Below are 20,449 nucleotides of genomic sequence, written 5' to 3'. Positions count from 1 at the left end.
TAGAGGTGGTGGTGATGGTGAGCACATTTTTAATGCAGTGTTTATGGTAAATTTCGGTGCCTTGGCTAACACTGTAGGTTGGCTTATACTCGAGTATATATGGTATGTAATTCTGTGGCACTTTTTACATTTACCATGTTGTCAAACCTTCACCAGTATACTTCTAAAGTGAGGAAGTGCTTCACTGTTTCATTTTAATGTAAACAAACAAACAACCAAAAAAACATAAGCCAAAATAAAAAGCTCCTAAGAAGTTTTACTTCTGGCATTTGCTAGCTTTGAGACCATCTCTCTGTTACGAGTTTTGTTTTGTTTTTTAAATAATAAAACACCTAGAAATAAACATAAAATTCACGTGCGCCTTTACTTGACCTGTGTCCGCTTCTGTTCCGGTAACAGAAAGACAGTATCTCGTACGATCTTGGTGAGAACCAACTATCCGGAGAAATAAAACTTGGTATCCAGGGACATTTGTGAATGGAGTCAGTCTATTCTAATGGTGCTTACTGCTGACTTTTGACATGGCGCAGACTCCTGTGTGGATGGAGTGTAAGCCGCTGCTACAGACACGGCACAGGGCAGATCATCCTATTCTGTATGCCATCTGCCATCAGATGCTTTGTTGCTTGCTTCTTGGTTTTTTTTAAAGCAGGTACTAACTGGCCTGTGTTACATTTTAATCAAAATGATATAATTATGAGTCAGAAATGAGACATTTAGATGCTCAGAGAAACGGGGTATTTAATCCTATCTCACACACATACAAAAGGAGGATTAGTAGGAAAGACCTACTTATCAATGCTAGGCAACATTTATTTTGAGTATCTGATCAAGCTATTATGTCTTCCCAAGAAAATGCATATACATGCCGACACCCAAACCTCCCTCTCCCTTTGAGAGCTTTATCTGTCTCCTTGGACTCCCGCCCCTTTAATACACCTACCAGATGTAAGCAAAGGTCTTCAGGGCTATGTAAAACGAAGATAAGCACACAACAATTGCATTTTCTGTGGTTGCATGAATGTGATAAGCCAATGAAATGTAATAGATAAAAGAGGCTTAATTAAAGACCACCCAGAAAGCAGAGAACATCAGTCCCCTATCGGGTCTCTTCAGTTACAGATAAATTCCTAACAGGCGCAGATCCACCCAAAGGCCCACCTGCCCGGCAGTTTTCAACCCTGAGTGTGCTCCACCACTGCAGCTTCTCCTTCCCTCACAAACACTTCCACAGTCATTTGGGAGTTTCGGTGCTTTACTCTAAAACAAGAAAAGAAAGGAAAACACACTCACGGCCATCTTGGACTGGTCAAAGGGTGGTTGTGAGGACCACATGAAAAATGTCTCTAGCAGACATTTCAAGGTACATTCAAGACATTCCCAATGCGTAAGTACACTCGACTCCTGGGGAAGTGAAGGGCGATGCTGAGAGTCCATGCTCTGGTCCTCTATATCTCTCTCTATCTATATCTCTCTATCTCATTCCTTATCATCGTTCAGTTGCCACAGCGTGGATTCCAGTGCCTGCTGACACCAGAGGTGCAGAGTGAAAGTGCACTCACTGCACGGTTCTCTTGGCTGTGTGGCCAGGATGGGTTCAGGGGGCCTCATGAAGGAGCCGGTAGCACTCAGGTAGCTGCTGAGTGCTTAACTGCTGGTGCCACTCCTTGGTACTTGGCCAATCCTAAAACTTGTCTACCAATAAAGTCATCTTGTTCTAAGACATTAAGTAGCTCTCATTACATGCAAATTTTAAAACCTATTTTTGGGGACCTCAGAGCCGCCTGCCTACCTACCTGTGGTTAGCAACCTTGTAAAATCCTTTGACATGAAAAGTGACTAATGACCCACATTTGCAGCTATCGTTCTACGGTGAGGGCACAAACATGGAAAGAAGGACTCCAAATTAACTGGTCTCTTCTCCGCAGGAGCATTCTTAACTAGTGAAAATTGAAAAAACGTGATCAGAAGAAACTCAACAGCGCTGAGAAACTCCAGATGATCTCGTGAACACCCTCAGGTAGTCTCGAAAAACAGGCATCTTCCAAAAGCCAGACGCAAGATGGAAATGAAGTCACCTAGCTCCTGGGGCGGGCCATGGCGACAAGTGCTCAGCTAAGGCACCGCCTCCACTTTCTTCCTTGGGGAGAGCCGGGAAGGCTCCCATGTGCCCTTCACAGTGAAGCCTTGCCTAATGCCGTGTTTTCTCTGGGGTAGATGTAGTCTAACCTTTCTATCTCTCTCTCACACACACACAAATGTGAAAAAATAGGAGTAGCCCTCGCCTGCTACTTGCTTTAGAAATTTTACCAAACACTAAACGGATGTCTAGGAACACAGCATGTGTCCTTCAGCGCCAACAAAGAAGGCCCGTGGAAGTGCATGGATGCAGCACACGGAGGCACGCATGCAATGCACGGTGAGAGAGCAGCGTACGGAGGCACGCGTGCAATGCACGGTGAGAGAGCAGCACACGGAGGCACGCGTGCAATGCACGGTGAGAGAGCAGCACACGGAGGCACGCGTGCAATGCACGGTGAGAGAGCAGCACACGGAGGCACGCGTGCAATGCACGGTGAGAGAGCAGCAGACGGAGGCACGCGTGCAATGCACGGTGAGAGAGCAGCAGACGGAGGCACACGTGCAATGCACGGTGAGAGAGCAGCACACGGAGGCACGCGTGCAATGCACGGTGAGAGAGCAGCACACGGAGGCACGCGTGCAATGCACGGTGAGAGAGCAGCAGACGGAGGCACGCGTGCAATGCACGGTGAGAGAGCAGCAGACGGAGGCACACGTGCAATGCACGGTGAGAGAGCAGCACACGGAGGCACGCGTGCAATGCACGGTGAGAGAGCAGCAGACGGAGGCACGCATGCAATGCACGGTGAGAGCAGCACACGGAGGCACGCGTGCAATGCACGGTAAGAGATCACCTCAACGGCAGCAGTGACAGAGTGCCCACCATAGACTGTTAGTTGCCAGGTGCCAGCAAGCTGGTTCGGACTCACAGCGACCCTAGACACAATGGAAGAAAACACCGCAGGGTGCTGTGCCACCTCGCCATTGTTCTTCTGTGAAGCGGCCACTGTTCCAAGCCATCTCGTTGAGGCGCTTCCTCTTCACACAGGGGAAATAAGCCTTTATCATCTAGTAGGTAGATTTGCAAAATCGGGGGAGCGATTGGACACTTTCATGTAAGGCCTGGGACTAGGCAAATCGGGTCTGACAAGGAGGTCGCACGTGTGCACCTTCCACGCCGTCCTCGTGGCTGCTCTGCTCGAGCTCTAGGGCCTTCCCTTCTCTTCTCACTTACAAGGACCCGGGCTGCACTAGGACGCAACACTAGCCTGAGAATTAAACACACCTGGGGTTGGTCTTTCCAGCAATCCTCGCCAGTAAGAATGGAGAAAGTGGCGCCCATCAAGTCACTAAAAGACTAAATGCAAACACACCGCCCGTGCCCACAAAAGGCAATAGCCAGCTTTCCATTTTGCATCTAGAGAACATTAGAAGGACCAAGGAATTTATAGAGATCAAACCAGGGTAGAATTTCTGACTCAAATATTCTTGTCACATAGATTTGCATTTACTTATTTCTCCAGTCTTTACTGCCTTGTAGATCAGGTTTGATCATTGCATGAGATACAGTTTCCCACAATACACTGTAATAAATTCAGCTAGAACATCAATGTGACGTGATAGATCATCACTAGGCAATGTATAATACATGCTACCACCTGCAGACAGATAAATATATGAACAAGAACTCACTGCAAGTACCGTCTCCAGGCAAGGTACACACCTCTTTAGGTGGTACGCCGTCACGAGAGAAAGTTCTGCTTACATAATGAAATAGACATCAGCAGCTGGTTTGGTTTGGTTTGTTATTGCTAAGCGGTGCCTTTGTTGAGACATTTTAACAATGTATCGTGCATGGAATTAACACAGTAGCAACAAAAGTGTGTGGTCCTTTATATAAACGTGCAAACAGACGTAACACATGCAATAATCTGGGTATTATTTTGTTAAGCATGCTAACATTGTAGAGAAAATGCAGCCAGGTTATTCCAATTCCTAGTTCACTTCTTCCTCCTCTAGCTATGCAATGTTACAAACTCGATTCAGATGTCTAAACATTAAGATACAATCCATCATGCAATTACGCGTCTCATTCTTTCCCGGGGGAAATCTGTTAGCAACAAAGATACACGTATATATCCAATAGCCAGCTGGACTGCTGGCATCTGTTTGCTTTTACCAAGCAAAACATAGCTATGGAAATAGCATCATCTACTTGGTCTTCTTACTTGCCAGAGGTGTAAAACTCTCCCCTTTACGATGCTACTCAGCAGATGCAAAGCACCCTTTGCTGTTGAATTTCAAATGTTTATTTTCTCCAAGGCAGCCGCCCGGTGGGTGGTGCTTACTAATCAGGATCCCTCCTGTGGGAAACAATGATACATTCACCTAGAGACCTGAAAAGGCTAATAGCAAATTTCCCGAAGGGTCTAGTCACATCAAACTGAAGAACCTACTGAGGGCTAAGGCGAAAAAAGAAAACACTCCTAGCCAGTGGGGCCTCCAACAAAGAAAATTTCACCAGGGCATCAACGTCCACTCTGTCATCTCCTGGGAGTGAATAGACTAGACTGGCGTCTGCTCATGCAGAAGTACGAGAACTTCACCCTAGATGTGGTAATAAGGACATTGGTTGATTGGAAGGGGGGGGGGGGGGATTTGCAAAAAAAAAAGCAAAGAAACACCTGAAACTGAAGCCTTACTGAAAGCATCTGAACAAACAGCTCACAGTCAGTAACAACATTTAATTTGGCCACTACAGCTTCAGAATCTGAAATCCCGGACTTCAAGGTCACCTGGCAGTGTCCTCAAAGATTATCCTGCGCTGGAAGCCTAAGCTTCCCTGTCACCACAGCTCCAGAAAGGGTAACTCAAGTCCGTCCCTCCAAAGAACGAAACTCACAAACCCACTGTCCATTCCGAATCATCTAGAGCCCCCGCGTGACAGAGGACTGCCCCATCCTGGTCTTGGCTGCCATCTTTCCTGCAGAGATCGCCAGGCTTAAAGAGCCAGGGGAGCAAGGGAGAGATATTGTCTGTCTTTGGATTCTCTGGGAACAATCTGTTCTAAGAAGGGGTCCCCTGCCATGTACCCCCTCGGGATCAGCCTGCAGGATCCTTAACGGGGTGAGATCAACTCAGGGACAGAAGCCACCTGCTAAGCAGCAGCAAAGGGGGTCACGGTTTCTCGTCTCGTCAGGTACCTTGTCACACATCAATGAGCACACAAATGGTCCATTCTAGTCACTTTCCTTGCTTTTCCAAGTGTCTTAATAAACAAAGTGACAGCACTTAAAAATCAGCCGTGTGTTTTAAGAAACAGAGATTCAGAAGAAGAGTTCATGGGAGAACTGTGTCCCAATAGATAACTTAGTACACGAATAATATATTCTGTAATTTCCCAAAAGAGGTTAGGCTAGTCTCCGAGTCCCTTAAAAAATATTAATTTTGCATTTATTTATAACCCCAACCACAGGTCCACTTCCCAACCAACTACCTTTACTACAGCTTTTAGAAATAAATTTTATTTCCTAGTAAAATGCAGAGGGAAATATGTATACCGGATCTCCCATAATGGCTGCAGCTTAGGATACATTCGGCAGTACTGCTCTGGCGTGTGGGGTCGCTAAAAGCTAAAGTGAACTCCACAGCACTGAACCACCACACCCCCACGAGCTCTAGGTGTTGTGATTACACGTTCTGGTCTGAGTCTCCCGGGCCTCTCTATTTGAATGTCCAGTAACTATCTTGACTTTCTTACAAAACAACTCGGGGGTAAGGTCGGGATCGGGGTGTCAGTTGAGTGGGCAATCTGCAAGCCGAAAATTCATTAGTCTCACCACATGTCAAGGAGCCTCCCCACGGGCTTTCAAGACACAATTCTCCAGCATCACCTCAAAGTCTCAAGTAAGCAGGAGAGATGGTGGGGATGTGACAAGAGGCCGGCACACTATGAACTAGAACAAAATCCATAGGCAGGAAGACATGAACATGAAGCAAAGCAAATGACTTTCTAAGGCGATATTTCCATCTCCTCAAGGAGACTGTGATCCATTCGGACTACAGGGCTCAACACAGGTGTGTAATTTGGGATCAGGATGCAATTTTGTGTGAGCTCCACACAGTGTTGTCCCCTGATGGGATTTATTGCCACCCAGCTCTCTCAACAGGGAGTCGTGGTGGTTGTGTGTGGAAATGTCAAAGGATCGGCTCTGGAAACCAGGAGAATGAGCACAAATCTACATTTAAAACCAGCCAGCCCAGTGTGGGCTTGCTATCTTTCACAGGAGAAGCCAGCTGGAACCTACTGTTGAAGAGTGCAAGGGGGGAAGGTGTGTGGACCGAGAAGGCTAGGAACTCAGTTTTACACATGATCCCTCGAGCTAGCCAGCGGCATCCCAACGTTTTATACAAACAAGCATGGCGACAGACTCCTACTTGTTGGGAGGATTCTGCACGAACATGAATTTAACAAAAGCACTCGGTTAAAGCCTGGTGTCAAGAAATAGGCCCCCTGAACAGCCAGCTTATAAGGCAGAGGATGAAACATTTCATTTCCTTAATCCCTACGCCTCCATTAACTCCATGCCTTGAGTACCCGAAGAAATATGGAAACAGGATGGAAGTGGGTTGTGCACAGGGAATGAAGGCTACTGATTGGACAGCCGAAAAAGCATGGAGCCCCTACTGACATACTCACCCACACCTTGTATGTGTACAAAACATGCATGAATGAGTTTCTCTCCAAAGAAGGTAAAGGGGGGGCCTTACTTGATTGTGGGAGCATGTAGAAACATGGGCTTGTGAGGGTGGCAGTTTGGGAATCCCATGCAAAGTGGAGGAGAGGGCGTGTACAATCTGTGCCCCAGGATACTGGCCCCACCCACGGAATGCTCCTCCTGCTTCAGCAGCCAAGGAAGGGCTCGTCAGCTGAGCCCACTTGCTCCCATCAGCAGAACTACCTGGCCCAACATGAAGCAAGAGTCTCAGAGCCCAGGAGACTTATCAGGGGGAGAAGGCCAGGGGTAAAAGTACTAGGCTGAGAACCACAAGGTCAGCAGTTCCAACCCATGGGAGAAAGATATGACAGTCTGTGTCCAGTAAGATCCAATCTCCAAAGCAAACTCACAGCCACCAGGTCAATGCTGATTCACTGCTGCTCTGCAGGGCAGGGTAGAACTGCCCCTGTGGGTTTCCAAGGCTGTAACTCTTTACGGAAGCAAAAAAGCCCCATCTTTCTCCCACGGAGTGGCTGGTTGTTTCGAACTGCTGACCTTGTGGTGATCGGCCCCCTAGGCCACCAGGTGTCAATACAAATAAGTGGGTGCAGACACACACATTCATGGGAAGCACAACAATGGGGACCTGCCCCTCAGTTGTAACCCAGCACCTTCCAAAGTTGTTTTGCATGCTTTCAAGCCTTATGGCCATTGTCTCATCGGACAACTCAGTCCACTGACAAAAGATCATCCGCCAAGATCACAATCTGTATCCTAGTGAAAAGAGAGTTCAAAATACGTCCCCGCAGCCGCCTACGTTACAACCACTGGTCTCTGTGCCCCAGTAGCTAAACAGTAAGAAGCCAACCCAAAGTTCGGTGGGAAAACAAACAAGTAAGCATGACTCATTTACTCTGAGACCAGAAGAACTAGATGGTTCTGAGTACCAACACTGATTGTGCTGATTAGAGACCGCAGCAGACGGTTCTGACAGAATCGGAGAAATATGTGGAGCACACACACATTCTTTAAAAGAAAAAGGAAAAGGCCGGCATACTGAGAGCAGTACCAGAGAGAGCGGAGGACTCCCTGACACGCTCTCCCTGAGGCCGTTTCTACACGCAGAATCAGAACCTATGCCCTGAGCTCACCTTGTAGAGAAACAGCAGAGGGGCACACACGTTAAAGGATATTCTGTAAGACCGGTGTCCTGCTTCAAAACCTTCAGCAGGACACCAAAAGGGCAGCAATTCCTCCAAAGCAAAGATGAGAAACAAGGGTAGGGGTGTGCCCATAGGGAAACTAGAGTACTGGGAATGGGACAGAACACAGAGAGAAGGCTGACATGCGTGATAAACGTAACAGGTGTCACTGAACAAGGTGCACAGGCAACTGTTAAAACGGAGAACTTAACCTGCTGTGTAAACTTTCAACAAAAACTCAGTATTATTGTTATTTTTTAAAGAGACCTAAAGATGTGGTATTTAGACCTCAGGGGTAATCTTACAGATTGAGATAAAGACAGCCAAAACACAAAAAACAGGCTAAGTCGGGTGAGGAGTAAAACGGAGGGGAAACCTGGTGGGGAGGGGGTAGATAGAAGAGGATGCTGCCTTTCTTCCCTTCCCAGAAGTGTGTGTGTGTGGTTTTTTTCCCAAAGAATGACATGTGGAGGCAAAGAAAACGAAGTAAATTCCATGGGTTCCAACATACAGAATTGTCCCCAAGACCTTGCTTATCTCTTCATCAATTTGGCATGCATCTCCTAGGAGCTACTGAATTTCCCTAGCGGAGGCACCGATCTCTATGAGCACACAAGACTACAGGCTCTAGAAAACCTGATGTTTGTTACTATCGTCCCCAGCAGGCCCCCGCATGGTCCTCAGTTCCTCCGAGTCTCATTTATAGTCAAGCTCTTTCTCCCTGGTGCTTTCATGCAAAGCTTCATGCCTCTTTCCCGGATTCTGCTGGAAGCTTCCTCTCACCTCTCCTCGTATCAAGAAGAAAAACGAAGAAGTTGTTTGACAAAAATCTCCATGGTCAACCATTATTGTGTGAGAAAGAATTATAGCAAAGCTTAGGGACCCAAGGAGAGGAAGCTGTTTCCTACATGGACAGATGGGCTGCTCCCTGCACCGCAGCCAAGGCACTCAACCTGACATCCACTACCAAATGCAATATTTTTCTAGAAATGATTTTCACAAAGTCTCTGTGGCAGTCATATTCACAAAGGTATGCTTTTTTCACCTCTGAAATAGTTGTCATTCAGCTCAGACATTTCTATGATCCTTTGTACTCTGGGACAAACAAAATCATTTTTCCTTGGAAATTTGCCTACTGAAGAAAGTATTTCTAAGTTAAAAAGTGAAAAGTCAATTTTTTAAATTAAAAGATCATTTTATTGGGGGCTCGTACAGCTCTTTATTACAATCCATTGTTTGTACATACATTGCCACCATTATTTTCTAGACATTTACTTTCCATTGAGCCCTTGGCATCAGCTCCTCTTGTTTCCCTCCCTCTCCCCCACTTTTGTGACCCCCTGGATAAATTTTAAATTATTATTATTTTCATATCTTACACCAACCGCTGTTTCCCTGTCAAATTTTTTTAAAGAGGGAAAAAGAGGTTCGCTGGTGGGTAAAAAGCAAACAAACAGGTCCATGTCTTCAACCTGCCAAGCGCCACGATGCAGTAAAGGAAATGCTAAACCAAAGCACACATGTCTGTGCAGAGTCTAAGGCGCGCTGGTGGTGCTGTGAGTTAAGCACGGGGCTGCCAACAGACAGGAAGGGTGCTCACACAACCATCTGCTCCCCAAGAGAGAGATGGCGTCGTCAGCTTCCGTCCAGGTCTAGGTGGCTCACGACCCTGGAGAACAGCCCCGCTGCGGTCCCGACAGGACAATGAGGTGGAGCTGACCCAAAGAGGGTGCGTTGGTTGGTTTTGAACGCATAGACAAGGTTTTGTGATTCCCATGCTAAAAAACCCAACTGTTGCTCTTGAACTTGCTGGTGAAGGAGCTTCGGGGAACATCATGTTCAAAGCACGAGGAGCTATCAGACAAGTACTGGGCTGCTGCCGGCTGCTCCCTCGTAAAGACTGCAGCCTCCGAAACCCCCCAGGACCCTTCACATTGGAACCGACACGGGGGCAGTGGGCTATTTAGACAGGACGGTGTCATGTTTATGGAGCAAGCACCCCTTCTGGGCCGGACGGTCTTCCCTTCACAGTGTCTTATCAAGGGGGTCTTTGCCACCACAGCGCCTTCTCCCCCATCAGCCAGCAATTGAGCTGGGCTTCAGGGGAATTAAGGACTGAGGTGTTTTGGGTAGCTACCTTGCTTTCTTCCTTCTGCATGTGTTTGTTTTGGAAGCAAAACTAAGAGTCTTCTCAAATTCTTTGACTTAGAAAAAAAAGCTCCCACCCAACAATCCCCCAGCACTAAAAGCAACTCTGCCTTATACACTCTGCTTCTTCCTTCATCCCATCCCAGTCCTCTGCACTAGAAGAAGCCATGCTCAGGAAGGCGCCCTACGTTACTAGTCACGTCAGACTCTCTTCCACATATTCTACGAGGAGGTTTGAGAAAGCCCCTGGAACAACACCATTCTCCTCTATGTCCTTTTGTCCATCAACTTTTCAAAGCCCCTTCCTAATAGTGCAATGCCACTACCAGCAGCTCCACGCAACATGCAACCAGAGCAGGTAGGTCCACCTGTTTTTAAGCACATCTTTCCTGGTGATCAGCCCTCAAGAAAAAAGATGACACAAAGCAAAGAATGGAGAAGGGGGGGGGGCTGGTGTGTGTGTGTGTGTGTGTGTGTGTGTGTGTGTGTGTGTGTGTGTGTGTGTTCCTGCATGCGTCTGGGGAGGAAACTCATATTTGCCCAGGCTGCTAATACTAGAGCTGCGTATAAGGCTGGGCTCTGTAGGAAGCCCAGCAGAAACCTAACGCGAACAGCTGTGCATAAGCTCCGGCTGGACCATGTCCAGTAAACAGCGAATGATTTCTCAATCAAGGTGTTTTCCATTTAAGAAAAGCACCAGTGATCTGTCCCCCTCCGCTGCCCCCATTGAAGGCCAAGGAGAGTGGGCACTGATGCTACAGATAGGACTGCCCATGAAGGAGGGCAATGTGGCTGCATTTAGCTGAACTGCAGGATTAGGTCTCAGCTGCAGCCACAGAATTCCTGCAGAGGTAGATACGGGGTTAGAAAAACAATGGTTTCTTCTGTGCTGGGTTCTGTGGTCCTTTTATTGCTCTACATTTTTTCCATACAAGACATATTAAAGGGAAGCACCCTTAGATTTACCCGCCGCTTTCTTCCGAAATCATGAGTTAGCTATGCACGGGGCTTCAAAAAGGTTATGGAAAATGGGGGTTGGGGAATCCCATTCTCTTTTCAGTCCATTTTTCCACATACTTTTTGAAGCCCCCTGGTATAATACTAAGTAAAAAGAGAGGGACACAGGTGTCTCGGCCAATGGCAGCTTAAACATTATGACAACTGTGTTCACACCTTCGCTAGAAAGACTCTCCCATACCTTCCCCCTTGGGTTTACAGCCACGCCGGACCCCCAGGACAAAAAGGTCCATCTGCGCCATGGCGGCGTATCCAAGTTTTTATTCCCCCTAAACAATCCAGGTAGAGTTGTAGAAGATGCCTGCTGTCCAGGCGAGAACAGAACAGCCCAAGCCCATGTCTTTCCCTTTCCGGAAAACAACAGCCAATCAGCTCATCGATACTGACCTTGTTGCTCGTTGTCTGCGTCAGTTTTCGAAGAACCTGGTGCGACAGGGAGGGGACGAGGTGGCCGGGGCTTTGGCGTGGGAGGTGAGATCTTTTTCCTGCCAATATATTCTACATACGTTCCCGGAAAGTCTCCCCTTTCCCCCGTGGTTTCATTATAGCCATTCAGCCAGCCAATTTCCTCCGGTCTGGCTTCCTGTCCTTCACTGAACCCAAGAGCTACCAAGGACCCTTTATTCACAGTCAGGATGTCACCCAAATTCAAGTCGATGTCTTCTTCTCGTTCCTTTTTGTAATCGTACAGCGCTCTGTACTGGTACCCCTCAGCACTCATGCTTGCGGATCTGTTACCAAGCAACAGATGAGTCGGCTTGGCGCTGTGCTCTAAGTTTGCGTTGCTATGGACAGCACCGGCGGAGTGGGTGTTAAAGTTTCCAGTATGTGTCCAGCAGGGGACAAAGGACGGGGCTCCGAAGGTTTAAGAGGAGAGGTGGCTGGCCATCCGGTTGGCCACCTGTCCTCCATCAATGGTGTGACTGAAGGCAGGGCTCCACTTCCTCTCTTGCCACCGTCCTCCCACTGGATTCCTGTTCAGCAGCTTGTCAACACTTGACTGTGGGCTGACTCCCACCGCGAGGCCCGATCCTTTCTGACACGCTTGTCACACTGTCCATCTGTCGTCTGATTTCAATGCTGCGCGCCACCCACAAGCTGCACCTAGCACACAAGAAAAATAAAGAAATAAATAAGAGAAGAATAACAAGACTTATGAATGAACTTCACACTCTGCCATCTGTGTGAATCTGGATTTGTGCTTCCATTCAACAAGTACTCATTCAACTTGGCAGGCCGACGGGGGCCAGTGTACCGTTGCGCGGCCCAGGATCAGCAGGCTGAGCCTTCTAAGAACCTGGGCCGGGGTGGAGGGGCTGGGCTGCAGAGCGTCCAGCAATGTCTCATAGAGAAGCCTGGTGCACGAGGGACCAGAATACTCGGTGTGTGCCACCAGACAGGCAGAGACTGTAGAGCTCTGGGTTCACACAAGGGAACAACTGCATCTCACGGCAGGACTCCAAAAACAGATTGTAATGGGGTGACGTAAGCTTAGGTACAGTGATTAAACAAGTGCCATATTCTAGGAAGAGCTGGGACAGGCGGTCCAAGTGATCTGAAGCTGGAAAGAACAGTGGGGTCCAGGTTAGAGAGGCGGGCAGGGCCATGGGCGCACAGGTGGGCCTGGGTTGGGTCTGTGAGTCATGCAGGAGTTGCAGTGCATTTGGGGAACTGCCATCTGGCTATAGGGCAAAGGAGGGGCAGGAGCAGGTGGAGAAAGCTGTGAGAGGCGCAGTCTAGGCGGGAGGCCATGAGGGCAGGAACCAAAGTGGCAGGTTACAGAGAGAGGAATCCTGAAATCAGAGGCGTTGTGGAGCAAGAATCCACAGGACTTGGCATGAGCTTTCAATCGGGGAAGGAGAATGACAAGAGCAAAAGGTGCACACACACACACACAAAAACAGCAAAAGGTGACTGATCCTGAAGACTCCCACCACCAATATCAAGCTTCGGGGAGCCAAGTGACATTGCAGGTTTAAGGTGAGAGTGGGCAGCTGAGACCAAGGGTGCTAAGCAGTTACCTGTTTAGAACTGATTCTGACTCATGGAAAATGAGTGCCTGCCAGAACAGAACTGCGCCCTACGCCTGTCAGTGTCTGTGACTTTTCAGGTCACCAGGACTTTCTTCTGCGTTGCCTCTGGGTAGATGTCAACTAGTGAGGAGCTGAGCTCATGATCATCTGTGCCAACCAGGGAGTCCACAGGGTGCCAGTGCTCTGCAGGGGAACGACCAGGCAGTCCGCTGCCACAGAGGACAGCCAAGGCAATGCTCTGATGCCGTTCTACTCAGTCACAGAGGGCTCTAGGGGTCAGACAGACACTCGATGGCCCCCAACAGCACAAGCAAGAGAGAAAGCCAAACGCTGTAGGCAATGGACCATCCTAGAAACAAGACAAGAGGGCTCCGCATTAAGATGAAACCCTGCAGAGGTTCTGTGTTAGACAGGGTTCTCTAGAGAGACAAAACCAGAGTGTTAATAATTTTTTATATATATATTCATACAGATAGATAGATAACACAAGAAATAAACAGTTAAATGATAAAGCAGTACAAATGGCTCAGTGCAACTCACTCCCGTGAGAGAGTTGTGAGACACTGGCAGTCCTTCAAGTCTTGAGGGCCACCAGGTAGTCCTCTGTAGAGCAATCCAGGCTATCCGGGCACAGGCAGCAAACAGCAAGGCAGGCCACCAACAGTCAGCCAGATGACAGGTCTGAGAGTCCCCAGCTCAAGAGATGTAAATTCCAATTGTGTGGCGAAGCAGGATTTGAAGGAACCTCAAATTATAGGGACACAGTCCACGGGTTAGGTGTCCCACAGGTAGTGTAGCTTGCCAATTGAGGCACAGAACAAGCAAGACAGCCGCACACTGGTTCGGTGATCAAAGAGCAAGAGACAAGAAAGGCGAGGCTCGCCAAACCTTTTATCTCTCCGCCCTTCAATTAATCCCACATGTGTTTATCAGCCAGGTTGGCGCAATAAACTAACTACCTCAGGCACCCAGACGGGGGAGACTGAGTAAAGCTACGTTACTTGTGGCTTGTGCACCACCGACTTTGAGAAAGCAGATGCTAGTACAGGGAGAAAAGAGGGCCGCAAAGGGCCTGGTGGACGAGGGTCAAGCATTGGGCTCCTAACAGAAGGGGCCATAGTTTGAGCCCACCATGCACTCCACGGGAGGAAGAGGCAGCAGTCGGCTTCTGCAGAGAAGGCAGCCTTGGAAACCCTAGGCAAGAGTTCTACTCCATCCTAGTGGCTACTGTTCCCAAAACAAGACCAAACTCACTGCCATCAAGTTGATTCAGAATCAACTCAAAGGTCATGAGGGGATGGGGGGGGGGGGGTGCACGGAGGCTAATAACTAGAGGGGAAGGGGCTGCAGACCCAGAGGCAGTTGCTGCAGATGAGAAAGATGCTGAGTAGAACAGCATGAACACGGCCACACTTTGCCCTCTGTTCGTTTCTCAGCATCATCTTTATCATAAAGAATAGAAGCAAACCAAAGGGTTTCGTTCTACTGGCTGTACAATGAAACCACTTTGAAAAATAGCTGCATAATTTTAGAGTGCTATCCAAGAGAGCTTTCTTTAAACAAGTTCCTTAGAGTAGAACACTTTAGAAGTTCAATATCGTAAGCCCTCTCCGGTGCAGGCAACTTCAGATGTATAACCTTTTCATCACTGGTTAATTGTTATGTTGGCATTCAGATGTGTACAGTTCTCAGCTTTACACGGTTAAAGCCTCTTAGCTGTAATAGCACTCTTAGCAGAGTTACATATTAAAAAGAAGCAAAAACAAACACTGGAAGTCTTTGTGTAGCAAGAATATTAATTTGGGATAGTATTCTATTTTGCATTTCAATCAGGGGTGGGGGATTAAAGCAGTCACAGCAGGGCAGATGAGAAAAATAAACTACATTCTCTGTCTGAAGGCTGCCTCTGCTTTTGGTAGATCCAGAATCAAATTAAACATTCACTGCATAAATTCACACGAAATGTAGAACTAGCAAATCTCATTTTTAGTACTGATGTACTCTGTACAAATTAGATACAGCGCTCTAAAGAACAGGAGCATTTGCATATCCCTAAATGCCTGGAAACCAGGCAATATGCAGACAAAAATTTTAATTCCTCCAAATCTGCCTTGATTTTTTTGTTAGCTTTCTCCCAGTTATGGATGTCTTTTGGGTAAAATGCCCTGAAGCAGTAGGCTGGAAAGACCTTTATGCCAACCACTTCTATTCCAGCAACCCAGTGGGTCAGGGTGTCGGGAATTGTAACAGGCAAGACATATAATGAACTCCATCAGGAACCCATGTAAGGTGCCCAGCAGCTCCGAGGTGCCCACTCACAGCCCACCAAGGCAGATGACTACACTCCACTGTTGGGGGCCCTGACGCTGCGGAAAGTTTCCATGTCTGGATGGAAATGAAATTTGCAGGACCAAACTGATGGCAGATCTTGGCATAAAGAGAAAAAGACTCCATCTGGAACTACCAGATGACGTTAAAGAGACGAGCCCCGAGGCTCGAAATCCCCTCCACGTGGGCCAAAGCCCTAACCAATTGGCCATCAGGTTAATTCTAACTCATTGCCCATCCCCCTCCACAAATCCTTCCTTCTTCACCACAGACAGCGAGAGGGGGGGGGGGGGGGGGAAATCCTGTGCGGACACAGACACCTGTGCCCTTCCTGCTAAAAACAAATCCCAGATCTTCTAGGAAGGACATCTATGATCAAGGTCAGGAAGATCGATCTCGACGCCACTGGAAGATGGATGCAGATTCAACAATTCCATGTTAGCCTGGGGTTCTGTGATTTGAGAGCGATGTGTCAGGGAAGAAAGGGGGAGAGAAGACAAGTGGTTTAATGATAGGAAACAGGGCTTGCTGGGCAAAGAAGGCAGGCACCTCCACCGTGTGCACACCCCATGCTGCCTCCTGCCTGCGTGCTCACTCCAAGGATTGTTAGCATCACCTCACACTTACTGGAAGCTTTCTGGGTGTTAACCTATTGAACCCTCTCAACAATATGAGGCACATAGCTCTATCTAAGGACATCTTTTCTGTATGAGGGAGGTAGCACCTTGGCTAAGAAGACAGCAGTGGGCAATGGAAACCAAGACACCGACGCTATCAGGCTGAGTGTCAGTCACGGTCACCCCACACGTGAGAAAGTCAGACTGAACTCCAAAGCGTTTTCTTGGCTGCAATCTTGGTGGAAGCAGATTACCGGGACTTTCTCCCATGACACGACTACATGGATCTGAGCTGCTAACCTTTGGAGGAGGTGGAGTCAGAATTCAGAGCCAGGCAACCAGGTCACAGAGCCCTTTCCCTTTTAACCCCAACAGAACCAACGCCCCAAATTCCACTTGCTCTACTGTCCCTGGCCAGTCCAAATCACGAGTCAGCAAAGCGATTCTTTGTTGGTAAACCTAAACTCTCAGCCTTCCTGATGCACATGCTTGGAACCGTGTACCCGGCTCCTACACAAACACACCTGCACAAAAGGGCCCATTCTAACACAGCAGCAGTTCCATTACATCCAAGAGCCAGCAACTAGGACCATGTGAAGTTTTCCTCCTAAAGAGACTTCATTAAAATGCATCTTTGCCCAAGGAGCCCATAAACTAGTGAGTAAAAGAGCAGCAGGCACACAACTTCTGGAAGGCTGCCCACTTCTGGAACTCAGCCCATTGCTGCTCCATGAGCTTAGCTTCTGCCACCTGTAGCCCTCTTGGCATCTCTGCCCCTTGCTAATATTCCTGGGCCCACACTGAGCAAGTTTCTGACAATTCAGCTCCTCTGCTGGTGGGAGATGCAAAGAATCAATGTACAGTCACATAGCGCTGTCCATCCAGAGGCCTGACAAGTCCCCGTTTCTCTAAAGTGCACATTCTCCCAGGACGTGGAAGAGCGGGTACCGCGGGCAGTTGGCAGAGCCCACGAAACCTCTGAAGACAATCTGCAGCCCACACTCCCCGGCTAGATGGGCTTCATGCTACACCTTGCCCAGGCTCACAAGGTCACACCAACGTCCTCTTGGGCTACATATAGTTGTATGGTTTTGTTGAAAGATTTCCAAATAGATTGTACAAAATCCTTGATGTAATCAATGTTTTTATATGTGGATAAGATTCACCATCTAGTCTAGGCGCTCATGTCTTCAAATAACCATGGCAGATTTTGGATACAGGCATAAGTTACTGTAACAAAAAGTACAAACAAGTTAACTCACTCGTATAGAACATCGCATGCAACAGTTCTAAATTCCCTTGGGGGGGGGAATCATTTTGTTCCAGCTTCTTCTCATCTCTTTTTGCAGAGGGCAAGGGCAAAGTTGGAGTGGAGATGGGTAAAAAGGAAATTATTTAAAGCACAACTTAAAAATATAAGCATACACTCTACGCTCAGGACCCTGTCCTCCAATGAAGCCCAGTTTGACATGGGTAGCTCTCCTGCACAGGTCTTCAATCAAAATGGGCGGGACCTCCGACCCGTGTCTTCTTCCCACCTCTACATCCTGGAAGTACCAGCTCAGGATCCAGGGCAAGTTTCCTCTTGAATTCCAGATATCGTTGTTGTTACCCTGGTGGCTCCATGGGTACGCCTTGGGCTACTAACCACAAGGTTGGCAGCTCAAAACCACCGGCAGTGGGGTAAAGACCAGGCTTTCTACTCCTGTGACGAGTTAAAGTCTTAGAAACCCCAGGGACAGTTTACTCTGACCAACAGGGTTGCTATGAGTCAGTAGTGAGTCAATGTTTGGGTGGGGGGGGGGAGGTTGTTCTCCATCAGAAAGTGCTTACAAAACTCGTCACTTTCAGCAAGCAAGGCTGTCCCACCAGCATATCACTGGTTGTGAATGCGTCTTCCCCCAGTCCTGATATGGTCTTCTTCTTCACAGAGCCAGCTTCTCAGATTTTCTAAGCACACAGACTGTATGACCATAATGAAAGTTTACAACCCCGTGCACACCTTTCCCGACTGTAAACCATGCAGTGTCCCCTTGTTCTGTTCGGATGACTGCCTCTTGGTCCAGGTCCAGGTTTCACATGAGAAGTTAAGGCTCCTTAGTTCTTCAATCTTTCAAACTGTCAGACATAATTTGTTATGATCCACGCTGTTGGATGTCTTTGCAGTGTCAATAAAACACAGATAAATACCTTTCTGTTATTCTCTGCTGCTAGCAAAGATCCATCTAACATCAGCAATGACATCCCTTCATTCCACATCCCCTTCTAAATTCAGCTGTGATTTCTGACAGTTCCTTGCCGATATTCTGCTACAGCCATTTTATTAAAAATCACCTTCAGAAAATTCTATTTTATTCGTGTGCTATTAATGATAATTTGATACCGTCCACATCTGTTGGATCACCTCTCTTTGGAATGAATATAAAGATGGATCTCTTGCTGTCACTTGGTCACGTGCTGCCTTCCAAATTTCTTGGCCTAGACAAATAAGTAATTTCATGGTTGCATCTGTTTAAGACATCTCAAACAGCATTCCAACAATCCTTGGAGGTTTGTTTGTTTGTTGTTTGTAACAAATGCTCTCAGTGTACCTTTCACATCTTCTTTTAATACCACCAATATGCTACTTCCTAAAATGGTAGTGCATCAGCCAGTCCTGTTTGTGACTCAGTGTATTCCTTCCATATCCTTTTGATACTACATGTCTTCCTGAATACTTTGCCCAGAGAATCCTTCAACATTGTAACTCGGGACTTTTTTTCCCCCCTTGAGTTCATTTAGCTTCCGAAATGCCAAGCGTGTTCTTACCTTTTAGGTGCAACAACTCTGTCTTTCTCATGTTCTTACACTTCTTTGTTTTCTCATGCCACCCTTTGAGATAATTTGTCCAGCTCTTCAGTCCATTATTTCTTCTGCTGGCTTTAGCTTCTTTTCATTCAAAAGCAAGTTTTAGAGCCTCTTCTGACAGCTTTATATCTTTACTGCCTTTTAAAAATATATATCTTTTTTAAAAGCTATCTTTATATCTTTACTGCCTTTTTAATGGTGTTTTGCTTTCTTTGGGAGAAAGATGGGGCTTTCTACTTCCATAGAGAGTTATAGTCTTGGAAACTCACAGGGCAGTTCTACCTGTCCTAAAGGGTCACTATAATTTGGCATTGACTAGATGTCTGTGAGCTTGGTTTGGGAGTCTTGCTTTCTTCACGTATGATGTACTTGATGCCACCTCATGACTCATCTGGGCTTCGGTCATTAGTGGCAAATGCATCAAATCTATTCTTGAGATGGTCTCTAAATTCGGGTGGGATATACTTACAGTCGGTCCTATTTGGCTCTTATGATCCTGTTTTAATTTGGATTAGCATCAACTTGAACCTGCATATAAACAATTACTGATCTACGCAATCAGTTCCTGGCCTTGCTTTGAATATATAACACTGAGTTTCTCCGTTATCTTTCCAGAAATGCAGTCTATTTGATTCGTACATCTACCATCTGTTGAAGTCTGTGTGTACAGACTTTGTTGACAAAAGATAATTCCAACGAATAGGATATTGGTCTTACCAAATTCTACCATGCTATTTCCAGCATCATTTCTATCACCTCGGCCATATTTTCCAACTATTGATCCTTCTTTACTTCTAACCTTTGCATTCCAATCACCAGTAATTACCCATGCATCTTGATTGAATACTTGATCAATTTCAAACAGCAGTAGTTAGTTTGAAAAACTTAACAAAGTTCAATTTCTTCTTTGTTGGTATTGTTTGTGAATACATTTCAAAAAGTCATAGTAACTGATCTTCCTTGCAGGTGTACAGAAAATATACTAAAATGCTCCTTCTGATGGTAAATGAGATGGTGTTCCTCCATTTAGCATTCCCAGCATAGCAGACTGTGTGATGATCTAATACAAAATGGCCAATCCGAGTCAATGACCAATATCAGCACAATAATGCCCAGGATAACTACCTCCAGGTTTTTTACATACTTTTGGCAATTTGCAATTTTCCTAGATCTATATGTTGTCATTCCATTTTCTAGTTACCAGTGGCTCTTTGCAGATGTTTCTCCTCGTTTTGAGTTGTTCTCATTTTGCTGTGCTGGAGGGGCTTGTATATTGCTGTGCTGCTGGAAGCTACGCTGCTACTGCTATTTCAAATATGTGCAAGTTCACCTGTGGTAGACAGGTTTCAGGCTTCCAGATGAGGACAGGCTTAGAAGAAGGCCCTGACCATCTGTGTCGGAGGGGTTTAAAAAAAAGGCCAGTGCACGCCTCATGAATCGCAGCAGACTGCTGTGTG

At 47.0% G+C, this 20,449-nt stretch overlaps 1 protein-coding gene across 1 annotated transcript in view; it reads right to left on the bottom strand.

The window, feature by feature from the left end:
* PIK3R1 (phosphoinositide-3-kinase regulatory subunit 1) overlaps positions 1-20,449 on the bottom strand; it is a 96,150-nt gene that overhangs the window by 66,012 nt on the left and 9,689 nt on the right. The window contains exon 2 of the mRNA XM_075541119.1: positions 11,555-12,271. Within this exon, the coding sequence (XP_075397234.1) occupies positions 11,555-11,888 (334 nt within the window). The 5' untranslated portion in view covers positions 11,889-12,271. The remainder of the gene's footprint in view (positions 1-11,554; positions 12,272-20,449) is intronic.

The sequence above is a fragment of the Tenrec ecaudatus genome, chromosome 2 (genome assembly GCF_050624435.1).
Source record: "Tenrec ecaudatus isolate mTenEca1 chromosome 2, mTenEca1.hap1, whole genome shotgun sequence".
NCBI classification, from domain to species: Eukaryota; Metazoa; Chordata; class Mammalia; order Afrosoricida; family Tenrecidae; genus Tenrec; species Tenrec ecaudatus.
The sequence above is the reverse complement of the archived record's forward strand: the minus strand, read 5'-3'. Positions and strand labels throughout refer to the sequence as shown.